At 37.7% G+C, this 23,183-nt stretch overlaps 1 protein-coding gene across 2 annotated transcripts in view; it reads left to right on the forward strand.

Annotated features, from left to right (window-relative positions):
* EXT2 (exostosin glycosyltransferase 2) overlaps positions 1 to 23,183 on the forward strand; it is a 73,560-nt gene that overhangs the window by 41,269 nt on the left and 9,108 nt on the right. For both annotated transcript variants that reach the window (NM_001305438.3, XM_046941894.1), the window contains exons 9-12: positions 1,996 to 2,185; positions 13,134 to 13,300; positions 20,087 to 20,230; positions 20,768 to 20,896. In NM_001305438.3, coding sequence (NP_001292367.1) covers positions 1,996 to 2,185; positions 13,134 to 13,300; positions 20,087 to 20,230; positions 20,768 to 20,896 — 630 coding nt within the window. The remainder of the gene's footprint in view (positions 1 to 1,995; positions 2,186 to 13,133; positions 13,301 to 20,086; positions 20,231 to 20,767; positions 20,897 to 23,183) is intronic.

Raw genomic sequence — 23,183 nt, forward strand, 5'->3', positions numbered from 1 at the left:
AAAGGAGGTTTCTGAATGTTGTTTCAAAGAGCTTCTCAACATTACAAGGATCATTATTTTGGGGTGGTGGTTGTGTGGAAATGAGTCTGTAAAGCTTTAATGAGATGGATTATGCTCTATTAACATTTTGATTGTGATTTGCTGTAGGAATTATTGAAACTGGAACAAAATCAGAGATTTAGCCCACTTCTTGTATAATTAGCACGCAAAATTTGTCTCTGCATGTATCCATTGTTAAAACAATGAATATGTATATTCTGAGCTACTGAATGTAGTTCTCTGCTATCACAGGTGGCCATGTCCGTTTTGTGAACTGAAGTTTAACATAGTTGTTCCTATTCCTATTACATCTGTGGGCTAAAAACTGCATATTTTTCCATTAGGAACCTCAGCAACGTTGTATACCAAATGCTACTTCCACAAGACTTGATAAAGGATGTCTGTAGCTGAGGACTAATCTGTCTTTCCAACTGTTTTGGGAAGTCTAGTAATTGATATTACTCCTACTGACAGATTCTTGCCTGGAACATGTCCTTAGACCATCATAGATAAAACAGTGCGCTAATATTGTGCTTAAAGTAAAATTGCTTTTCTATCTCACATACTTTTCCTCCTTTCCATGCTGATGTGTATGTAGAAGTAAATAGTATTCACATAGTATTTTTTTTTCCTTTGTTAAAATGGTCAAAAATGTTATGATCTCTCTAAGCAAAATAGGCTCAGTTCTCCCTGTCCTTCTAGTTAGAAAAGCCTAACCACTGAGCATGAGGAGGGTGTTTGTAGAACGTAAAGGCAAAATCAGAACATGGAAAATTGCAATATTTATTTATTTACTATAAATTAAAACAAAACAAAACAAAACAAAAAAAAACGACCAAAACTTGTTTTCCTCCTAATACAAGCAGACTTATGAGTATGAGTTTAGCTGGAGATCCTCACAAGGTTCCTGTAACCTGCTGGCAGTTACTGGCTTCTTATGAGCATTCATAGTTTTTATAGGCTGGCGTTCAGAACTTCCCTGCAAAACAACATTGCTCAGTTTCTGCTTTCCTAACTCTGCTTTTCACCTCATCCCAAAAGGTCTTATTTTTCCCTTTGCTTCTCTCTCTGACCCTTCGTATCTGCTTGGAATGTCAGCTGGAATGGAAAAGTTGAGACTAGAACACCGACGCTTTCTTTCCTGTTGAGCGGTCCCTTCATTGCTTCCTCCCCTGCGCTATTCGTTCCAAATGAGGTTGGCACACGCAGTGAGAATTTCACTGTCTTGTCTCTTGCCAGTTGAGCTGGCTTCCTTATGCTGGCAGTGTATTGAAATAAGACCTTTAAAGTCTTAAGAGGGATGCCCTAGTTAAAATTCAGGAGGGGTAAATAACTCTCTGAAATTCATCTTTGTATCTCATGCCGTTTTTTTGTTTGGTTGGTTTTTTTTTTTTTTTGACCAAATAGGTTTTCTCACCCCATTTAACAAACCCAAGTTTGTGGAAGCTAGTACATTATTCCTCCTAGTGTCTGCTTGATTTTTTTCTTGATTCCCATTGTATGTCAGGTGTATGTTTTTTGCTGGTTTTTATTTTATTTTATTTTTTTCACTTGTGAAGTTGTATGGCTGATTAGGTTTCTGTTTGTTTAATGAGTCCTGACTGTAAATATAAATGTTTGAAATAGTGATTAGTAAATGAGAATTGATTCTTGGTGTCTGAGTTCAAAATTTACCATAGTTTTCCTTCTCCACAAATCTATCTGCCTTTTCCACTTGATTTTTCCCTAAACCCCCTCCTGTATGCAATGTTTCAGCTAGGCAAAAAAATGAAAATTAAAGTAACAAAGAAGCTGGAATGAAAGTTTTAAGAAATTGTTGAAGTTCACTTCTGCTAAAATTAGAGAATCGTTCTGCCTGCTCTGAGCTTACTTCACCTCTGACGCTTGAATGCTGGCTATGTGAATTACTCCCTGCTGTATTATTTGTTTTTATTTGAATTATTTTATCCTTCACAGAAATGGAGCAGCGTGAGCAACCCACTCTTCCTTCCATTGATCCCACCACAGTCCCAAGGATTCACAGCAATAGTTCTGACTTATGACAGGGTAGAGAGTCTTTTCCGAGTCATCACTGAGGTGTCCAAAGTGCCCAGTCTGTCCAAGTTGCTCGTTGTCTGGAACAACCAAAACAAGAATCCACCTGAAGGTAAGAGTTGGTACTAGGTGTAGTGGAGGGGGGTGAAACTGGGAGTAGCATGCCTTCAAAAACTGTTCTGTAGTTACTTTCAAAATAATAAACAGAGATTTTTCTGGCAATACTTTTGAAAGTGAAATGAGAAGGGCCAAAGTAGATGAAAAGAAACATTCCAGTGGTTCTGCTGCCAGCCTAATGTCAAAGGTAACAATGAAGTAGTTGCAGAGACATTGGCTGTCCTTACCTTTGTTTTGGAGAGTGATAAAGAGAAACTCATCTTTATTTTGTCAATGCTTGGTTTTATTTCTCTGTAGAAAGACATATGGGCCTTGATTTAACTGTTTTTGTTTTCAACGCATATGATGATACTGTGTTTCTCTTTGCAAAACGCAATCTGATGGAACCTGCAGGATCCCTCCACTTTGAAATTTGTGTTTATTTTAAAGTAAGGGTACAATCACAGACTTTTATTTTGTGCTCATTGCTATGTAGGGTGAGCTTCATAAGTTCTAAACATTAGTACTAAAGACATGAGCATTATTTTGGGCAGTTAGTCTTCTTTTCTCATTCTTAGTGAAAGCCTCTATCTACAGTAATTGTAAATGATTTTGTTTCCTGTATGTCATAGCTATGAATTGGTCATTCTCATCTGAAAATGTAGGTGATATTTTTTTTCTGGGAGAATAAATGCCACCTTCTAGGAATATATGTGCAAAAATGCTAACTTTGGTGGTGCAGAACTTTGTGTATTCATCTGTCTTCTGGAGCAAATGAAGCCTGTTAGGACTTATTGCTTCGTAACTGTATTTTCAGAAGCTTCAGCTGCTGCAGTTTTCCACTCTTCAGAGTGAGGTATTTGGCATAGTGGTAAGATGCAGTGCAGAAATTAATCCCTGACCACTTGTCTCAATCTGCCATGTTCTGGCAGCTTCTCTGGAGCCAAGCTATTGCAACCCTCCACTTGGCTCATTTGCCATTTTGGCATCTTGCTGCAGTTCAAAGCAAGTAGCTTTATTGTTTGCTTTGAAAAGCATTCTGTAATACTGCTGTGCTAAACATCTCAAAATTTAGTGGTTTATAAAATGCTCTGCAAACTTTTGAAGTGAGAAGTGTTGCATATAAATTGATGCTGGAATTTTTGCAGTTAGAAGTTTTTCTCTGAAAGTTAAAATGCTTAATGTTACACTCATTCAGTTATGTAAGCTGTGAGTGGACGTCTACTGAGTGCAGGTGGATTTGACCCAAATGGATTGTTTCCATGTTTTACTTTGAGTGAAAAGGAAAGTAGAAGAGTAGGAGAGTTGAAACAAATAAAACGTTGGCAAGATCTTTTCTGTTAAATCATTCGTATTAATCTTGAATTTAGAAATTCTTGAGAATTGAAGTGTTTAATTTTTTCTGTCTTAATTATTATGAAGTCATAAACTAGCTTCAGAAAAAAAAACTGCTGTTGCCTCTAGAGCGCAAACTTGCAGTTGAATGCCCAGGAAGTTGTGCCCTTATATTAGACTAAGCGTTGCATCAAAGTAAATAACCATTTTTTTCCAGTGCTCCTTGTCTCCTTATTGCTGTTATAACCATTATAATCTTGGGCTACGGCTGAGGAGAGGTCAGTTTGATTAAATTAACTTGCTTCATTTCAGATCCATGCAGGGCATTCCACTTGGCTCTTCAGCCACTCTCTCCTTCGGTCTGTCTATTAGTGATTCTAATCCATGGACTTCAAAGCTTCTGCTGTTTATAGCCTGTTAAAGCCAGGAAGTTTCTGATGGATTAAGGCAAGGAATGAGTTTGAAGTTTGTAATGTGCACCACTGTCACTGATAAAGTCTAGTTTATTACCCTACAGTAGTATCTGCGCTTTTATGGCTATTTTCTTTTAATTGATTATGGTGAAGCTGAAGGTGCTTAACCTCCTCAAGTACCAAGAAGTGGATTTCCTGATCATTTACATATACAGGACATTTCTGAAACAAGTCTTGGCTTTTTGGCATTGCAAGCCTTTGTGATTTGTTTTTGTTTCAAGTGTACAAGAGGGAGGGCTGAGTGGAGGATATCAAGTTTGTCTTTAGCACTGATCATAGGCAGTAAATTGTGAGTTGGATTTGAGTGTCTTGAAATGGAGCTGGCATAGTGCTGCACGAATATGACATGAGCTGCTTCTTTGCCTTGTCATCACAGGAATGAAAATGACACCAATTACACTTGATATTTTTATCAGAACAGTATGTATTGTAGACAGACTCTGTCCCTGGAATTGAGATTTTTAAACACCTGCAAATTCTAGAATTCATGTTGATATATACATATATTTTTAATAAATACTTACATGCGTGTAATAATGCCTTTATATAAGCAAAATTTAGTGAACAGAGGACTTAAGAAGAAAAGAGGATTAAAATATTGTGCAAAATTTAAGAAGCTACTCCCCTCAAGAAATGGACAATTCCATAAAGACATAAATCCTTTCTGCTTCTCTTCAATATTTAGTAAATTTTGAGCTAAGGGGTACCTTTGTCAGCAAGGCAGGAGTGTGGGATCTACATAAAGCATACACTTTTCAGATCTAGTCACGTCAGGGGCTAATGCAGCTCTGATATGGCTGACAAACGGGTAAACTCTTTATCACATTGCCTGATAACAATGTAAGTAACAGAGGTCAACTGATAGATTGAAAACTCAGCTGGAAAAATGTCACCCAAATAATGTACAGAAGCGCCAAGTTGGAGAAAAAGTATGTATGTATGTACTAATTAGTACTGCTAATCGGTAGCAATCTAAAGAATGATTTTCCCCTTGTCCTATGAATTTGTGACAATGACTCCTAATTTGAAGTGCTTGAGAGCTTCATGTGCAAGTCTGAGCTCACAACTATACATTTCCTTTATAACTGATGAAAAAGAAATAAGCACCTCCATCTAGTCTGCATGACGTATTTATTTTACGGTGAAATAAAGCATCCTTGCAGAAGTACCCTTTTGTCTTCACTGAGTCTGAAGGAAATTTGAGGTGACTAGTACAAACTTGAATGACTGGTCTTTAGTCACTTAGCTGTCTGCTCTGAATCCAGTTTGTTTTGCCGTATGGTCACCTGAACGCAATGAGGAACACATATGTTGTCCCTCAAGATTTTGGAGAAATAAATTAGTGGGCACTGAATAACAGGGTTTCAGTTAATTTTCTCAGGCATATAGTTCTTCGGGCTGGGACACTGACCAGATGCACACATTCTATCTGCTCAATGGGAGCAACTCTTCTTTTGCTGCGCCTCAGTTTCCATGGCTGTAAAATGAATACAATATTGTGTTCAGTATGACACTGAGATCTGTAGTTTAAAACTGCTGTGTAAGTAGCGTTATTCATGGCATTATTATTAAGAAGATGCTGAAATCTCTAATTGTAATCTACTTTTAAATGAAAAATTTTCATCTGAGAACCTTTAGGGCATTAACAAGAATCTATACATCTTGGCTTATTTTAACTGCTTATTCCCATTTTGCAGCTTTAGAAACCGAGGTCACAGAGGTGACATCATCACCATCACTCAATTTAAGGGCAAGAAAGGGATTCAGGAAGGTCTTGTGATTAAATCTTTATTTTGCTTGGTAGAATGCACTCCCTTCCCATGCTTTCTATTTGAGAGAGATATGTAGACGTGGATGTGTATGAAGAAGTGGAAGCTTTACTGTGTATTTTGAGGTAATTGCTCAATGTGTACACCAAAATAGGAACACTGTGCTTTGGGTGAGACTGGAAATCAAGGGTCTAATCTTATGTTTGGTCTTGAAATATGAGCGGTATCTTAGGAGAAGAGAAATAAAAGCTTCAGCTGAGGAATGTACGAGCAATGCAGGAGTCTTGTGGAGGCATCTCAAACTTTTCAGAGAGCCAGTGGTAAAAATGTTGGATCTTACGTGTGAAACAGCAGAGAGGAAATATCACGTATGATAATAATTTTAATCCGGAATTTTAGTGCTTTATGGAATAATACTGCTGATCTTAAGTGTTTTCTAAATATAGTGGGATGTGATCTCTGTTCTGTGTCTTTGACTGAGTTTTGTATATATACTTACCCATACGGGTTGTACAAGAAGCCTGTTAACCCAGCCATAACATCCCATGACTCCATGTATAATATTAATAAAGAAAAGCTTTGAAATACTATAGGAAAAAATGATTTTCCCTCACTCACTCTTCATCCAATAAAATAAACGTTGTGGCCCAAGTGTCTGCTGCTGGGAATATTTGTGTAGACAGGATGTTTTTTTATTTTCTCAGTTCAGCCAAATACTTTTGCCCTTTCATTTGAATTTGTCTAAATTACTAGTTCTGAAGTTCAAGAAAATAGTCTGTGATAGTAATTTCCACTAGCATTTCATCATGTGTTTTCCATTTCAGACAGTTGAAGAAATCATCTTGTCTACCACATAAATGGTATACAAATGCATTAAAGTTAATAAATGTGTGATAAGCTGGAACTTGTGTTATAGTTTCATTCCTTGTTAGGTTCATTTTTATCAAAATAAGAAGTGTATTTTAAAGAATGTGTATTTTTGCATAGTTCTATAAGCAAAGTTTCCTGGACCTAAGTTGCTGATAAACTCAGAATAAGGTATAGACTGTTAGGTTTAACTATATTACCACAGTAACCATGTTTTTATTTTGGTTTGATATATTAATTGACAACACTGATATATAACATTGGGGATAAAGATCCTGAATGTCCTATAGATCACTGCATCTTAAGGGAAAAAAAAAAAAGCCTTAAATGGCAGCTTTTATCCTACTGTACCTTTAATGCTTGGCACTGGTAGGAATGTTTTGCTGAACTTCTTTTTAGGCTTTGAATTAATTTGTCTTCTTCACATTGTACTTAATGCCATTTTCTTTGATTAGCTAGAGAACTAATTGAGGACTGTTCTAGTGTTCTATGAATCATTTTAAGGTTTTTTTCTGAAGGAAGTCCACAAATTTAGTTTTAACAAAACCAGCAGAGGTTCTCAATAATGTCCTAGAAACCAATAATCTGTTCCTTATATATAAGAGGAATTCTGCACATTACTGTAGAGCAACACGAAAACTGTAACGTTGGTAGGAAGCAGCTATTTTTAGGTGGTTCCTTCTAAGACTAAGCAGTTGAAATACCTGGCCAGACTTTTTCAGTAAGCCATTGTTGAAGGAATGCTGGTAGTAAACAGTTGTAACATGCTGCTAATTCTGACAAATTTTTGAAACTTCAGATACCAGCTAAGTTCTGTCTTTAAATCCAGACTGGAAAATGTCTTTCATTAGGCTTTCTTCAACTGTTTCAACTGGTTGAATTTGCACAGACTACTGTAGGCCAATTAGAGTGATTATCAGCTGGAAGATCTTGTGAAAGATCAGATGTAAGAGTTGAGCATCTGAGCAATTACAGATACATACAAAGAAGCATGCTTAGAGATGTTTTCTGACAGTTTTTTTTATTGATCTTAATCTACCTTGTGCAACTACTGGAAAGGTTTTTCCTTTTTGCAGTTCCCAGAGGCCTACTTAGAAGTTGAGGGAAATCTGAGCTGTGTATGAACTAATATTCTGGTGCCATGTAATCTGCAGTTATGAGATTCTCCTGGCAGTTCTTACTGAGAAAATAAAACAGAGCATGTTTGTGTGAACATGTTTATATGAGCATCTTTATGCGAGTCATCAAAATGCCTTTGTTTTACCCAATAAGTGTGTCTTTTTAAATTTTAATTTGTCATGTTGCTCTTACTACTGATAAGTGGTGAATTTTTTACTTTGAGCTTTACTTTGAGCATTTTACTATGTTCTATTTCCAGCTCCTTCTTACTATCCCTATATGCTCCTTCCAACTGGAAATGCAAGAAACCATTTAAATATTGCTTGCAATTTTTGAACATGAGTGTCCCAAAAATATTATTCACTCTGTACAATAGCAGACTCTCGTTCCCTATGTTGAACATTGAAAATAGAAATAGATGATCCCTAAAATTTAGGGCAAATAATTTCCTATACAAACACACTTTTTTTTTTCCTCTGGATAGGATAGAAAATAACATATGTACTGCTAGAAGACTTAACAGTTTCTCAAAAGTGAGGAATCAGTAACTGATGCTGTTTAACAAGATGATGTTTCTATCACTCTTTGAAAAGATGTAATACTCAAGATGGAAATATCACTGTCTGTTATGTTTTTTTTTGATCTCCCTCTCTTCTCTATTATTCAACAATTCCTTCTGAGCTGAGAAACAGGTCTGGATGTGAGAACAGTAATTTGTTACTATATATAAGCATTTTGCAAGCCTGTGAACGTTTTTGTTACAGACATCTGATGGCAAGATGGTAAACCCAGAGAGAGATGGAAAAGGAAACTTCTTTTTAGGAGGAGAGAAAATTGCCTCTCATAACTGTCATCCCTTCAATTTGCTATGTCTTTCATCTAATTGAAAATTGTAGAAAAATGCATATATATAGGATTTTTAAATTATCATTTTTATTTATTTATTGCTACTCTTCATTAATAACCGAGTGTTTTAAACAGGAGTGTAATTACAGCACTTCTTTTTTGGGTAGTGGAGGTTAACACTGATTTTAATCCTATAGTTTGTGGAAATCATCTTGAAATCATGCTTGAAAAATTTGCTGTGAGATGCGGAGTTACAGGACTTAATGGCAGAACTGCGGGCTGGCCAGAACTGCAGTCATATTGCTAGGGGTTGTAAGCCTGTTAGAAGTGGAGCTGCATTTGGAAAAATTTGGAAAGTGCTGATTTTGTTTTCAGAAGACCACATGCTGTTTTCTGTGGTAGCTTCTGCAGTCAGTAGATCAGTAGTCTTGAATAGTGCAAACTGCCAAGAATGCCCGGAGTCTTGTTGCCAAAGAGCAAGTGTAAGTATTATTTGAACACTAGTCTGTCATAATTATTTCAGTGTGATACACAATAGGAAGTGCCTGTCGTTCTTTTCAGTCTCCACATATAGATAAACTTTGTATACTCCAGGGAGCTCTGTTTTAATGTTTTACCTCTGTCTTCTGCTGTACTGACAGAAAGCCCTCGCTAAATTTAAAAGAGATAAGAGTATTTCCCAGTGCAAATTTGCATTTTTACTTTTGTATGCTTTGAGGTCCTCATATCGTCTTGTAATGTGTCATCTGTCTTGTCCATCTCTTCTCATCTTGGTCTTCTTTTGTCTTTGTCATACTCTGTTAAGTGATACTGCGCCCACTTACTATAAGAATTAAAGCACAGACTTCTACTTAGGTTATATTAAAGTCTACAAAAATGAGAAATTCTCCCATATGTGTTTTGCTAGTGCTCAGGTTTCTCAGAACGCTGCCTTTCCAAGCAGGATCTCAAAATTCAAAGTGTGGTGTTAGACCCTGCCTCAGACTTCTCCTTATGCCTCACTCCTCCTGTGCGTACAAAGGAAAAGTACACTCTTCTTTTGTTGTCTTTTACAATAATTATAGACAATTTTAACCTTCCTGATGAATTCTGAAATGCTGGCTTCTGAATAAAGTGTTGTCTTTTTATTGATTATATACTTACATTGGAGTTCCTGTAGCAGTGCTAATTTTGAACCAGAAATTCTTTTTATCCTTGAAAGTCTGCTATCCTTTTTGATGATCCTTTTTCTTCAGGTAGTCAGTATAGTGGCAACCCAAGTTATTTTCTGCCTTGACATCTCCCATATGCATCCAACTCTGCAAGTACAGCAACACTGAATATCTGATCTGCCTCTAGGCACCAAGTAGTTTTGACCCTTTCTTTCTTTTTGCATACTGCAGAGTAACTGATACCTTAATGTATTACTCGGAGCTGCTCCAAAATGCTGGTATTTTCTGTTCATTTAAGTTCAAATTTGAACTCTGTATTATGTTTCTGAAAGCACAACTATTTTAGAGTAACTTACCTCATTTTGAGAATTGGTCATTTTGAGAGACTTTCCAAGACCTTGGTAAATCGTATGGATTTAACAGGATTTGCTAACATCTGAGACGCATGCCAATTACAGTTATATTACACCTTCATTTTTTCTTTTTTTTTTCTTCTTTTGCCGTATTTTTATGCAAGTGGTGTAACTGTTAGTAAGTTATCAAACAGCTGATTTTCCAAAGAGCTTAAAGTTTAAAGTGTTCTTGCTTGCTTGATATTCTGAATTATGTTTCCCAATCTGAGTGGCTTTTCGGTTTTAATTTTTGATTCACAGTATTCCTGCACTGAAGTAAGAACTTTGCTGCAGTTTGGTTGTCATTTTTTTTCCATATATGTAGAATGCACAAGAGGAAGAAAACAATCCCACATAAAAAATTAATTAGCATTTATAAATGATAAACGTTGTTGATATTTATAAATGACTTTCTACATACATATATGTCGTTATAGCAGTTCTGATTGCTCCTGAGACACTGGGGGGGAATCTCTTGGGGATCTGGCGAGCTACTTAAAATTCTTTTGTCCCAATACACACTTGATAATTGGATAATTACTGGCAATTAGCCTAAGGTCTTTAAGTAACTTGCAAATGTTCAACAGTCTACCGAGTTTGAGGCGTGATGTATGTCTTTGTAAGGCATTTGTAACTGTCTAACAGATATGTCTGCTCGTATTTTGTATGGCAAGCCAGTAAGAAAGCAGTGTTCTGATTCTGCTAGAGGGAAAAATACATGAGTAAAACTCAACAGGAAGCCACATACATGTCAGGTAGAAGCCATGCTCTACATAACCACCCAGATAAAGGTAGATTTTATGGTCACTTTTTCAGTCTCACAGGAATAACCTCAGGGTAGGAAACAGAATAAAAATATTGCCAATAAATATCAGTTTATTTCTTCTCTTTTCTTTTGGCCACCTACATGGGCCAATCCTTCCTTCTTAAAAATAGCTTCCAAAAAAACTGACTTTTGAAGACTCTTGCTGTGGATTGGAAAGAGGATTGTTTTCCTAGTGGAGTAGTTCTTGAAGGTCTTGAAGGAGCACATAGCTCTGTGTTTTACTGAAGAGTATTGGGTGTGCAGCTATATCTGAGAGGTTTGCTGGCAATGAGAATGTGGCCACTCGCTCCTTGGTAGCTGTACGTGTTGGAGTGAAGCAGCTCTTGTTCTCTAGGAATAACTATCTGTCCATCTTCCTGATGACAGAGGAAAGAGGGCAAACCTTTTTGGGACACAGAGCTGATTCTGGGTTGTTATGGAATTGGAAGTATCAGTTTGTAACTCATTTACTTTCGGTGTTTCCTGTTTAATTCTTCAGGTAATTCTTCTAGGAACTCTTCCAGAACCAGATTTGTTTGGTTTTTTTTTTAAATTGTCCTCTGCTCTTGCCCCAGCATTTCCCACTATTTACCCGTCTACACACACAAGAACTACTTCAGTCTATTTTTCCCTAGGATCACTCTGAGAATGCTGTCCATTCTGACCTCTTAATTCTTTTCAGTAGCTACTTTTGGAGGAAAAAAAAAGAAGTTGCCTTTCCTATTGTTTAATCTTGTGTTGAGCTTTATCACTTTTTTAAAATACACCTAAGTTTACTAAGTGGTCCAGAGTGCTCTGTATCACCTTATTGTACTCACTATTTTTCATGTCCCCAGTCTTTATATTTATTTCAGACCACTGATGAAAATTTCAGTGGCTTCAGGCCCTGTGTCAGTTCTTACAGACCCTGCCTATATTTATTTTGACTTGACACAGAGAACAACTGACAAAATCTGTTAGTAGTTTCTTTGTAGTTCTTTTAATGTATTTTCTTTTTTTTTTCTTCTCATATACCATTCTGTCAGCCCTTTCATTTCAGTAGTGAAAGAAACTCAAGGCTTCATCTGTCTCCCGTCTGCAACAGTATCTTTCAAAATACTTAGGCTCCTCTTACCATACTCAAGCTCTTTTCCTTCAAACTCTTATTAAAATAAATGTTCACTATGAAAGCGGGAAGAAATCAACATATCACACTTGTACTTGATAGCTGTCTATCTTTTTATTGAATTACATTTGATGATCTGATGTTTTTGTGGTGAATCAAACTGTAATAAAGGCTCCTGTTATATTTTGTGTTGGAAAATGATTGAGTGCATTTAAAATTAATATTTTATATTCAGTTATTTGTTCTGTTTTGTTGATTTTAGCTTGGTGCTTTATACTTGAGCTTCCAGTCATGCTTTTTTAGGAATAGAATATGATTTTGAAAATTTTCAATGTATTTAATGCTTTGCAGAGACTGTTAATGCAGCCCTATAAGTAATAAATTTTAAAAACATCAAGAAATGGAAATGTAGCTCATTCTGGAGTGAATTTTATATTGACAGTTTCTTGTGATTAATTAAAGCACCATTTGACTTGAGATTTTTAATCGCTCTGTACTCTAGTGCTGTGTTCTACTTGTAAAGATGATGTAGGGCACGGTAAGACTCTTTTTACATTTATCTAGCTTAATTTGTCACTGTCACATAGGACTTTGAAGATAAAAGAAATTACTCAAGTACACTCACACAAATCTTCTCCTTAATTGTTATTAGTGATTAGCATTTTAGGTACATCCAGGTCATTAATTATTAAAATAAAATTTTGTTTTTTCAGTAGTTAATTGTACTAACACTGCTTTTTACATTCTCTATGACTCTAGACTGCAGTCGGTGATTGTACACTACTTCTTCAAATGGTTAAATAGCTGCAGATGAGTAAAATATTTTCTTGCTTTACATCCTAAAGTAGTATGGAGTATAACTGATTCTTGTTATGTGATTATCTCAGATTGCTGTTTGTGGCAAGCTATCTCCCAAACAGCTTACTGTGAAGCTCTCTGAACAAAAGAGTGAACAAAAGAGACTTTTCTCTGTCTCCTGCTTTCATATATTTGCATTTTTGAGTTCAAAGTAGGTCATAAAGAGAAACTAAGGTAGAAGTGTAGACCTATTTAGAAGTAACATATCAAATTGAATTACATTTCCTTTAATGTTTCTCTCCAGATTCCCTCTGGCCAAAGATTCGCGTTCCTCTGAAAGTTGTTAGGACTGCAGAAAACAAACTCAGTAACCGCTTTTTCCCCTATGATGAGATCGAAACAGAAGCAGTGTTGGCTATTGATGATGATATCATTATGCTAACCTCAGACGAGCTCCAATTTGGCTATGAGGTAAGAGAACTCTATTTTTTTTTTCCCCCTTCTTACACTGTCCATTTCAACGTTGTGTGTGTTTTTAAAGCGGAGGAAGTGTACTGCTGATTCAATTTGTTGCATCTCAGTTTATTGTGGCATTTCAATGCTCACTGACATGTTTTTACAGATTGCGATTACTTTATGGAAAGCACTGCCAGCTAACTGAAACGTTGCAGTAATTGGCACAGTGAAACCATGAGCCTCCAGAAAGCATTGCATAATTTGTGTTGTGTAGATTTGTAATGGAAGTGGTCTGGAAACTGTGAATAGAATTCATTTCGTCAGTTTCAAAAGGTTTCCAGATATGACAACTTTAGTGTTGTATAGCTTAATATTTCAGATATTTTGGAGGAGATTAAGCAGAGATCACAATGGTTGAAGTTCCATACCTTTGCACACTCTCTACCTTGCTGGCTGCTATGATTTAGTCTCTTAAAATAAATTATTTGTTCAGTTGTCCCATTATCAATATGTTAACATTCATACACCTTAGAATAAAAATAACTTTTTTTTCATTGGCCTCTTTACTGGAAAACAGCATTTTCTCTGTTGGTAGGGATACATTGCCATCACATTGATGGACAAGACAAGTTTGAGAGAATAAGTGTTGGGAACAGAGGAGGCCTCTTGAGGACATGCCAAAGTTAGGTGGAGTGCAGTGAAAAGAACTGAAGAATGTCAAGGAGACACATGTATCATATGCTTGAAATGGCAAAGCTTCAACAGCTGCTGTTGTAATGAGGGTGTCAACAAAGAGAAAGTTTGTCCAAATCAGTTACCCACAACAGTATGGAGAGGTGAAAGTCTTCGTAGATACATTTGAGTTGTTTGTCCAAAAGTACACTTGCTGAAAGCCACTCTGTTAATTTCCTTGCAAAACTTTGACTCAAATGAATTTTGTTTTCTATTTCTGGGTATATGACACAGTCCATAATATGACATTAAAGTCCTGTATGCATGTAAGACAAACATGCTCTGCTTCTAAATAAATCATAAACTTTACAGGATGTAAGAGTATGTTTAAGAATATATCATTCACACCTGTGCCTGCAGTATCAAAAGCAAAACAACACTGGGCTTCATATATGAGAGCTAGAACATAAAACAGTTACCTAGGTTTAGAGTAATAATGAAAACTACTATTCAAAAAGGCAGAAAGCAAATGAAATGTGATAGTTGTATCATTTTCAATACTCAAATGTGTTTGTTAACAAAAGAAGATTTTTTTTAGAGATACTGGAAGTATTCGGTGTGAATACTTATGTGGTAAAATGCTTCTCACTCTCAAGTCAAAGAGCCTTAGCAAAAAACAAGTTTTTGGACTCAGGAAGTTACGTGTGGTAACCTAGGTATGTTGATACCATAACAAAGATGTTAGGAACAGGAGGCAGAGGTTTAATCTATTGTGTGTCTCAAGAAAGGAAATACTTCCCTTGCTGGGTTAAATAGTAATGAGTTAGTGCATGGAGTGTGAAAGATGGAATGAAGGAAAGACAACTGAAATGAGGTTTTTTTTGTGGCAATATATGCCTCTTCTCTCTACTTTGTTCATGACACAGGACATCTTAATCACTGCATTACAACAGCAAAGCAATGAAGTGTTGGCAGTTCTGCAAGCCAACTTACTTTTGTCTCTGTTGGTGCTTCTAACTACTACTTTGAAGGTGAACCGGTGTGATAAAGAAATAATACATTCATAATGTGCATGCTGTGTAACTTCTGGCTCCGTTTCCAGTTTGATTTTCCTAGAGCTGGCTTGAAGTAAATAAGAATAAACCTAAGCAACCTTGTAAGTAGTTCCAAATGAACCTCTGCTACTGGCAAAACAGGTTTGGAGGGCTTTGAAGCAGAATTTTCAACTGCACCACTGCAGTTGAGTTACAGTTGTGTCAGCCAGAAGTCTTGAGTTAGTACTGTGAAGCTCAGGCTACTGAAGCATTAATTAGAACGTGCTCAATTGAGAATATCTGTAACTTCATATATACTGAGTCTGGTGCCTTAGGCAGGAAAGTGTTATCCTCTTGCAAAAAGGTGAGGCAGTGAGAGTTGATGTGAATTGCCCTGTGGCCGGTGTGACAAGGTGACAGCTACGTCCCTGGGCCTGACTGCAGGGCTGTGCTGGTTGATTTGTCGACCTTCTGTTGGCTGCAGGCACTGCCCGAGCAACAGGCCTTGTGTTTGGTGTCTGCTTGGACACGTAATTGCTTACACTGGCAGAATAAAAGCTTCTTTATTATAAATCTTATTCCTTTTTAATTTTGAGAACTTATCTTAGTACACAGCTGCATAGATGGAAAATTGAAATGTCTTACGGAGCAGATAGTTGAGACAAACCCATGGGAAGCTTGAACCCTTACATTTTGAGATTGCTTTTTTTTTCTTTTTTTCCTGTAAAATAAATGGGTAAAAATGTCTTTGAATACAGAAGCACAGTGGATTATTTTATAAATATACAGTTTTCCTCTTAAGAAGAGTGAGTGATGCAGTTCCTACTCTCTGGCACAGAAATCAGGGGCTGAAGATTGATCTTTCCTGTCCCTGAGTGTCTGTGACTTGTTTGACAAGCCTGAGCTGGCTCCCAGATGTTTAAATTGTCCTCAGCCTGTGATAATTTATTTATCTGTTTATGTGTGTTACCAGAAAAAGTATCTCTCAGACTCTTGACTCATTTGCAGGGGAATCCAGAGGGAACAGTAGCAGCATATAATGTTACTAGAAAGTTTTCTTTTAAAAGATTTTCTCCTTCTGCTTTGGTCACAAGAAGGGTTGGAAACGTGACATTTTGTAATTTTCTCTTCTCCTCCTGACATCCTTAGACCTTACGTTTAAACATATGGCCAAACCCTCTCTGTCACAGACTTGTCTGAATGTATAGAGCAAGCCTAAAAAAACCCAGAAGCTTTGATCTCGGTACACTTTCAGCCATAAAAAATTATAGTAACACTCAAAGTGTCAGACATTTTTTACTTGTTAAAAGTGAGCTATTATGGTACAGTGATTTATTGCATTGCATAAATCTATTGGAGCAAGCAGAAAAATAGTCCCTGTGTGCTGCTGCATTAAAGTAGCATAAGAATACTCGGGACGTTCTGACTTATGAAAAAAGACTACTTCTGTACATTACATAGTGAAATCACAGACATGGCTCGGGGCACTGGAAATAATCTGCTGGGGCTGGATCATTTTTCATAATTACCAATCTTTGTTTTTCACAGAGAGAGTATCAGAGAGCCAAGAAAAGGAGCAAGTATTTAAAATATCGTAATCCTAAGAAATTAAAGCAGAACTGTTGGCTGCTCCTAAAGTGTTTGGTGTTTGATTGAGAGACTGAGAGCATGCATTCTAGTATTCCCACCTCTGAGCCTTGGCTGGCCCCGGGGCAGATGGCTAGCATTTCTGTCAATCTGAAAAAGGGATAACGGTTTCCCAGTACGAAGTTCATGAAGATATCTTATTAGGTAGTTGCAAAGTTATTGTTAGGTGTCCTGACAAAGTATTTTTATTAAAGCAATATTAAAAAAAATATATATCTAAATTGGGATTGTTGCTCTGAGTGCATTTTCATTGTAGACAAAATAGTTTAGTGCATTACTACATTTCTGGTTTGTTTTGTTGTTGTTGGAAACTTTTTGCCTACTGCTAGTAGAATCATTGAATGGACCTCAAAGATCATCCATTTCCAACTCCCTGCCATGGGAAAGTTTGCCAACCACTAAGTTAGGCTGCCTAGGGCTGCATCCAGCGTGGCCTCAAGCACCTTCAGGAATGGGGCACCCACAGCTCTCTGGGCAGCAGAGCCAGGGCCTCACCACCCTCTGAGTGAAAAATTTCCCTTGACATCTAACCTGAATCACCTCTCTTTTAGTTTTAAACCATTCAGTGATCTTCTCTGTCTGCGAGCTCAATTTTTCTTTAAATTGTGGAGGATAGACAGTGTTTCATTCTTACAGAGTTGCTGGGTAGCATTGGAAACTGTGACTGTATTCAGTTTATACAACTAGAAAATTTAAGAATTTCAGTTACTTTTTGTTTTTTAAATCTGGGAGATGGTTCATCCAAAAATATTTAATTTTGGTGTTGTCTAGCAGAGTCCTTGGAATAGCGCTATCTGCAAAGAAGCATACCTCCTCTTCACTTGGCAATATGTTCTTCCCTGGCTGTGTCCCTTAGCAGTATTAACTCAAGCCATCCTTCTTTAGCCTGTGAAAGCTAATAAGATCACTGTCTGAGATGGAATGTATTCCTAACAGACTAAAAATTTATAGGCAACCATCAAACAAGAAAATTGACTGCAAAAAAGGGAGTAGTATAAGAAAAATTACCACTTTTCCTATTCTGAAAGCTTTCTTATAAGCAGTAGCTGTACATAATAATTTTGGCACAAAACATTTGTATGAATCTGGGCAATGAGCTGGATGCAGCTATTTGGAGCCTTTCCCAGAGTTAGCTTTGAATGAGCCAGTGATGAACATTAAGAAGAAGCCAAGCTTTTCCACTGACTTAGATAGCATTACTTCTAAAAGGAATCTTTGTTTAATACAACTAAATTATTTTTAAGTGCATCAAACTGACAATTTTCAGAGGCCAGAGCTGGGGTAATGTTGAGCTTTACGGTGATACAAAGAAATCTGTATTAGTAACATGCATTTTATTGGCTTTTATTTTATGTTGTTTGGGCTCTTTGAGATGACACTGAGAGCTAAAACTGGAAAGAATATGAATCTGCTGTTGAGCGTTGTGAAGGCACTGAAGTCCCTTGGGAAGCAGTAGCCGAGTTTAATCTTTCCTTCAGCTGCATTTAATATGCGTGTCGTTCCCTTTACGAGGATTCTTAGCCCTGTGTGATACAGATCGGTAGTGTTCTGTCAAATTCTTTGCTGATCCTCAGTAGCTTAGGTGGCGGTGCCTTCTAACAGCTGTGAAGTGAGCATTTTAATAGTACATCAATAATAATAAAACCAGCAAAACATAACCATTATATTTTGAGGCCTAGAAAGTAAGGAATAAAATCTCGAGAGTGGCTATACCTTTGTCCTTTTGCTCTTTGTTAGTGTCACGTCGTGTCACAGTAGGTATCTCAAGCCCTCACTGTCTTCTCTGGATTTCTTTTTTTTATTATTATGTATTTGTTTATAATTAGTTGGTGGCAACAATCAGTAACAATATCCTGTGAATCCTGTTTCTCAACTTCCAGATCATCACTGCTTTTAAGAGCCTTCTGCTAGATGGTTGTCCTATCTAAATACTGTCCCAGTACCCGTGCCCTAGAACTGTCTAGTAAGATTGATTTCTGGTTAAAGTACAAGGCAGAGAGTCAGAAGATCTGGTTCCCATTCTTGTTTCCCGTGCGATTTTTGGCAGGTTTCCTCATCTGTATGTTTGAAATAATAACCTCTCTCATCATGGGATTCTGAAGCTATATTAACTGACAGCAATAAAAATGTGTTGAGATGTGTAGATGAAAAGGTATATATTAATGCAGAATCACAGAAACGTAGATACAGAAGCAGTAAATTAATGCTGATTGTTTTATCATATTGCTTTGACTGGATATGCTTGCATAGAGTCCTTAACAATCCAGGCTCCCAGCTGAAACGTACTGGCACATGGCAAATGCCCTCAGTGAACTGCAGACAAAGTTAGGTTTGAAGTATTGTGGAATTCCAGATGACACTTTCTGTACCACAAATTCAGCTGTAGGGTTTCTTGGTGTTTTGTTCAGAGAAAAAAATTGCATGTAAAGTGACCCTTGGGAATTGTTGTTGTTGATCTGGCATACTCAGTGAAATTTGGATATGTGTTTGTTTACTTACGCATTACCAATCTGAAACAGAAACTCTTGTGGCTTAACACTGCATGTTGAAGAGTGAAGACAAATATTTTTCCAACAAATCTAGCAGTTCTTTGGATCAAAATAAAGGACAAGTTTTGAATAATTTGTCTGCAAATAATGTGGATAAACATTTACTTCACTATTGATTATTAAAAAGGCGTACTCTGTATTTAGCAAGCAATTAGCATTCAGACTCCTCTTAATAATTATAATCCTTTCTCTCTTTTTTCCTTATGCAAAAATTATCCATTATTTAATGTGGTCAGAAGTGTGGAGAACTGAGGTTGCATTAATGATGCCCTTCTCCTTGTTCTTGTCTACTGTGTTTGATCCTGTAGTCAGCTACAAAATAATGTATGGAGTGACAAGGATGGTATCTTGATTGTATCCAGCTGTTTGGAACAAGTCAGGGGCAAAGAGGCCCTCCATGTAGCAGTAGATCCATCCAAGCATCCATTAAAGAACACCAGAAATATTAAAACATAAGTTGATTTTAAGCCTATTCCTATCAAAGGAAGCAGGTAGGTTAGATCCAAAGCCAGCTGTGAAAGTAGTTAGACTGCAGCCATATCTACTTATTTTAACATCAGAAGTTCCATTTTAGTCATGCTTGGTTTTAATTAATGTTAAAATCTTTTTGAATAATTGGTTGTATTTCTCTACAAGAAGAAAGTCTGTATGGTTTAATGGTTGTTTACTCTGAAATACGGCATCCTTGAACCACTGGGTCCTTCCAGAGCAAGCTTGGGGATTTTTGTACTTTTTCCAGTCGTCTTCTGATTTCAGGAATTAGGACTTAAGAGAATTGAAATGATCTTTGCCCCACTGCACTGGTACCCTCTCAAAAGTAGACGTTTCATCTGGACATTCATATTTGCTATGCAAGAATATTTACTACAGTGTTCTTGTTCTCTTCTTGCTTTCTTCAGGTTTGGCGTGAGTTCCCAGATAGGTTGGTTGGATATCCAGGTCGACTGCATCTTTGGGACCATGAGATGAACAAATGGAAATATGAATCCGAATGGACCAATGAAGTCTCAATGGTGCTCACTGGGGCAGCATTTTATCACAAGGTATCTTTAACATACAACTTGTGGTATGCAACATGAACCACTCCTTAAGAGTTGTATTCTGTGAGTGTCTTGTGGGGCCATAATAGTTTTCTGCAACAACCAGAAAACCAGTTGCCAACTTTTCCTAAGGCTCCTTCTCTTTCTATGGAAACAACTGATCTGTTTCTGCCTGTAAAATAAAACTGTTACTTTCAGAAACTTACAGAAGAACTCTTGTTGGTTTGCCTGACCAGTAAGAATATAACATATTTTGCAATGAATGTAGCTTTGTAACTAGGAGTTTAAGGAAAACACACACACACACACAAATTAATTGTAAAGAGATCAGTGTGCTGCTCTGGAATGAAATAATTATGCACTTAAGCATCCAAAAATGTTTCTCATCTGCTAGAGCAGTCCTTGGCTGAAGGCAATATTACAATTTGTCCATAATACATCCTTAGCTGCCTGCTGTTCAGTGACTGAAAGATTTAGTGTCTCATAGTTACTGCATCTGTATTTAAAATTATCTTCTCTCCTTTTCCATCTGTCCTGCAGTATTTCAACTATCTTTACACCTACAAAATGCCTGGAGATATCAAGAATTGGGTGGATGCCCATATGAACTGTGAAGATATTGCCATGAATTTCCTAGTGGCAAATGTCACTGGTAAATCAGTCATCAAGGTAAGACTTTTCCACAGTTTAACTTTACAATGTTTAAAAACATGTATGTATTCATGTAAATGAAGATCGTGGAGGACTTTGGAGCAGATCCTCCTGGAAGCTATGCTAGGCAAATGGAAGAGAGGGAGGCGATATGAGATAACCAGCATGGCTTCACCAAGGGCAGGTCCTGCCTGACCAACCTTGATGCTTTTCATGATGGTGTTAACTGCATCACTGGACAAGGGAGGAGCCACTGGTGTCATCTGTCTCAACTTCAGTAAGGCCTTTGACATGGTCCTTCCTAGAATCCTTAGAGTTGGAAGGGAGACCTCTGAAGGTCATCTAATCCAACTCCTCTGCAATGAACAGGGACCTCACAGCTAGATAATGTTGCCCAGGGCCTTATCCAGCCTCGCCTTAAAAGTCTCCAGGGACAGGGCATCAACCACATCTCTGGGCAACCCATTCCAGTGCCTCACCACCTTCACTGTAAAATATTTTTCCTTATATCTAACCTAAGTCTACCCTCTTTGAGATTGATTATTAAAAAAAGCAGCAGCCATCACAGTAGAACAGAGAGGCTGAGGCTTTCTGAGCTCAGGCACTCAAGGTAATAAACAGGGAAGCAGAACTCTTTCCTGTTTTTTCAACTGGTCCTCCATAACATCCTTCTCACCAAGTGAGAAAGATATGGATTTGAAGGGTGGACTGTTTGATGGACAAGGAACTAGTTGTGAGATCATTCCCAGAGTGGTGGTTTATGGCTCATTGTCTGGATGAAGATCAGTGACAAGTGGTATCCCTCAGGGTTCAGTTCTGGGACCAGTACTCCTCAACGTCTTCACCAGTGATATTAACAGTGGGATTGAGTGCACCCTCAGAAAGTTTGTGGATGATGCCAAGCTGTGTGGTGCTACGCACCCGAGGGACAGGATGCCATTCAGAGAGACCTAGACAGGCTGGAGCTGTGGGCCCAGGTGAACTTCATGAGGTTCAATAAATCCAAGTGCCTGGGTTGTAGCAACTCCCACTATCAGTACAGCCCGGGAGATGTAAGGATAGAGCATAGTTCTGCTGAAAAGGGCTTGGGGGTACTGGTGGATGGTGAGCTGGACATGAGCTAGCAATGTACTCTTGCAGCCCAGAAAGCCATCTATATCCTGGGCTACATCAAGAGAAGTGTGATGAGCAGGGTGAGGGAAGTAATACTGCATCTCTGCTCTGTGCTAGTGAGACCTCACCTGGAGTACTGCATCCAGATGGGGAGTGCTCATTACGTACTGAGGATCTGTTCAAGCACATCCAGAAAAAATGATCCAAGGGATGGAACACCTTCCCTGCATGGACAGGCTGAGAGAGCTCAGGCTGTTCAGCCTGGAGAAGAGAAGTCTCTGGGGAGACCTGATAGGGGCCTTTCAGTATCTAAAGGGGGGCTGTAGGATGAAAGGGGACAAACTCTTTGGCAGGACCACTGTGACAGGACAAGGAGAAATGGTTCCAAACTAAACAAGAGGATATTTAGATTGGACTTAAGAAAGAAGTTTTTCTACGATAAGGGTGGCGAGGCACTGGAACAGCTTGCCCAGGGAGGTGATGGAAGCCCCATCCTTGGAGACATTCAAGGTCAGGCTGGACAGGGCTCTGAGCAGCCTAATCTAGCTGTCAGTGTCCCTGTTCATTCCAGGGGAGTTACACTAGATGACCTTTAAAGGTCCCTTCCAACTCAGAAGTTTCCATGATTCTTAGTTTATTTAGGAAACTTGAATATGTTACTCAATCTTCTTATCTCATTTGCTCCTGGTATGGTTCCTCATTCTACTTCTATAGTAGGAAAGGCTGTATTTAGTAAAAATTTTATGCTGACTGCAAACATAGAATTGTTTTTTACCATTTGCTTCTGGTGGTTATTTTGAACAACCAGATGAGGTATGAATAAGGTAATTTAAATGATAGCTATATGTATAGACACCAACCAACATACGTGCATTTTAATTATTTGAGATCACTAAAGGAAAGAAATAGCCAACTGTCCGCAGCTCTGTCCTGGTGTAGCAACAGCTGATTTATAGGAATGTTAATTGCAAGAATGTTAATTGCAAGATCAGCTTTAAATGAACTTTTTATCCCTGAATTAATTTCCTGACATGTTTCGACACGTTTTCAAGTCTGGACATTCACTCTGTACATTCATTTCAAAGTGTGTCAACCTGGAATGAGATTTAGAGGCCACCAGGCGTTACTTCAATTAGCAGGGTCTGCTTTCCCTTCTGTCCATCATCATTTACGGGGACTGGTGGCTGCATTT

Source organism: Gallus gallus, chromosome 5 (genome assembly GCF_016699485.2).
Source record: "Gallus gallus isolate bGalGal1 chromosome 5, bGalGal1.mat.broiler.GRCg7b, whole genome shotgun sequence".
Classification (NCBI taxonomy): domain Eukaryota; kingdom Metazoa; phylum Chordata; class Aves; order Galliformes; family Phasianidae; genus Gallus; species Gallus gallus.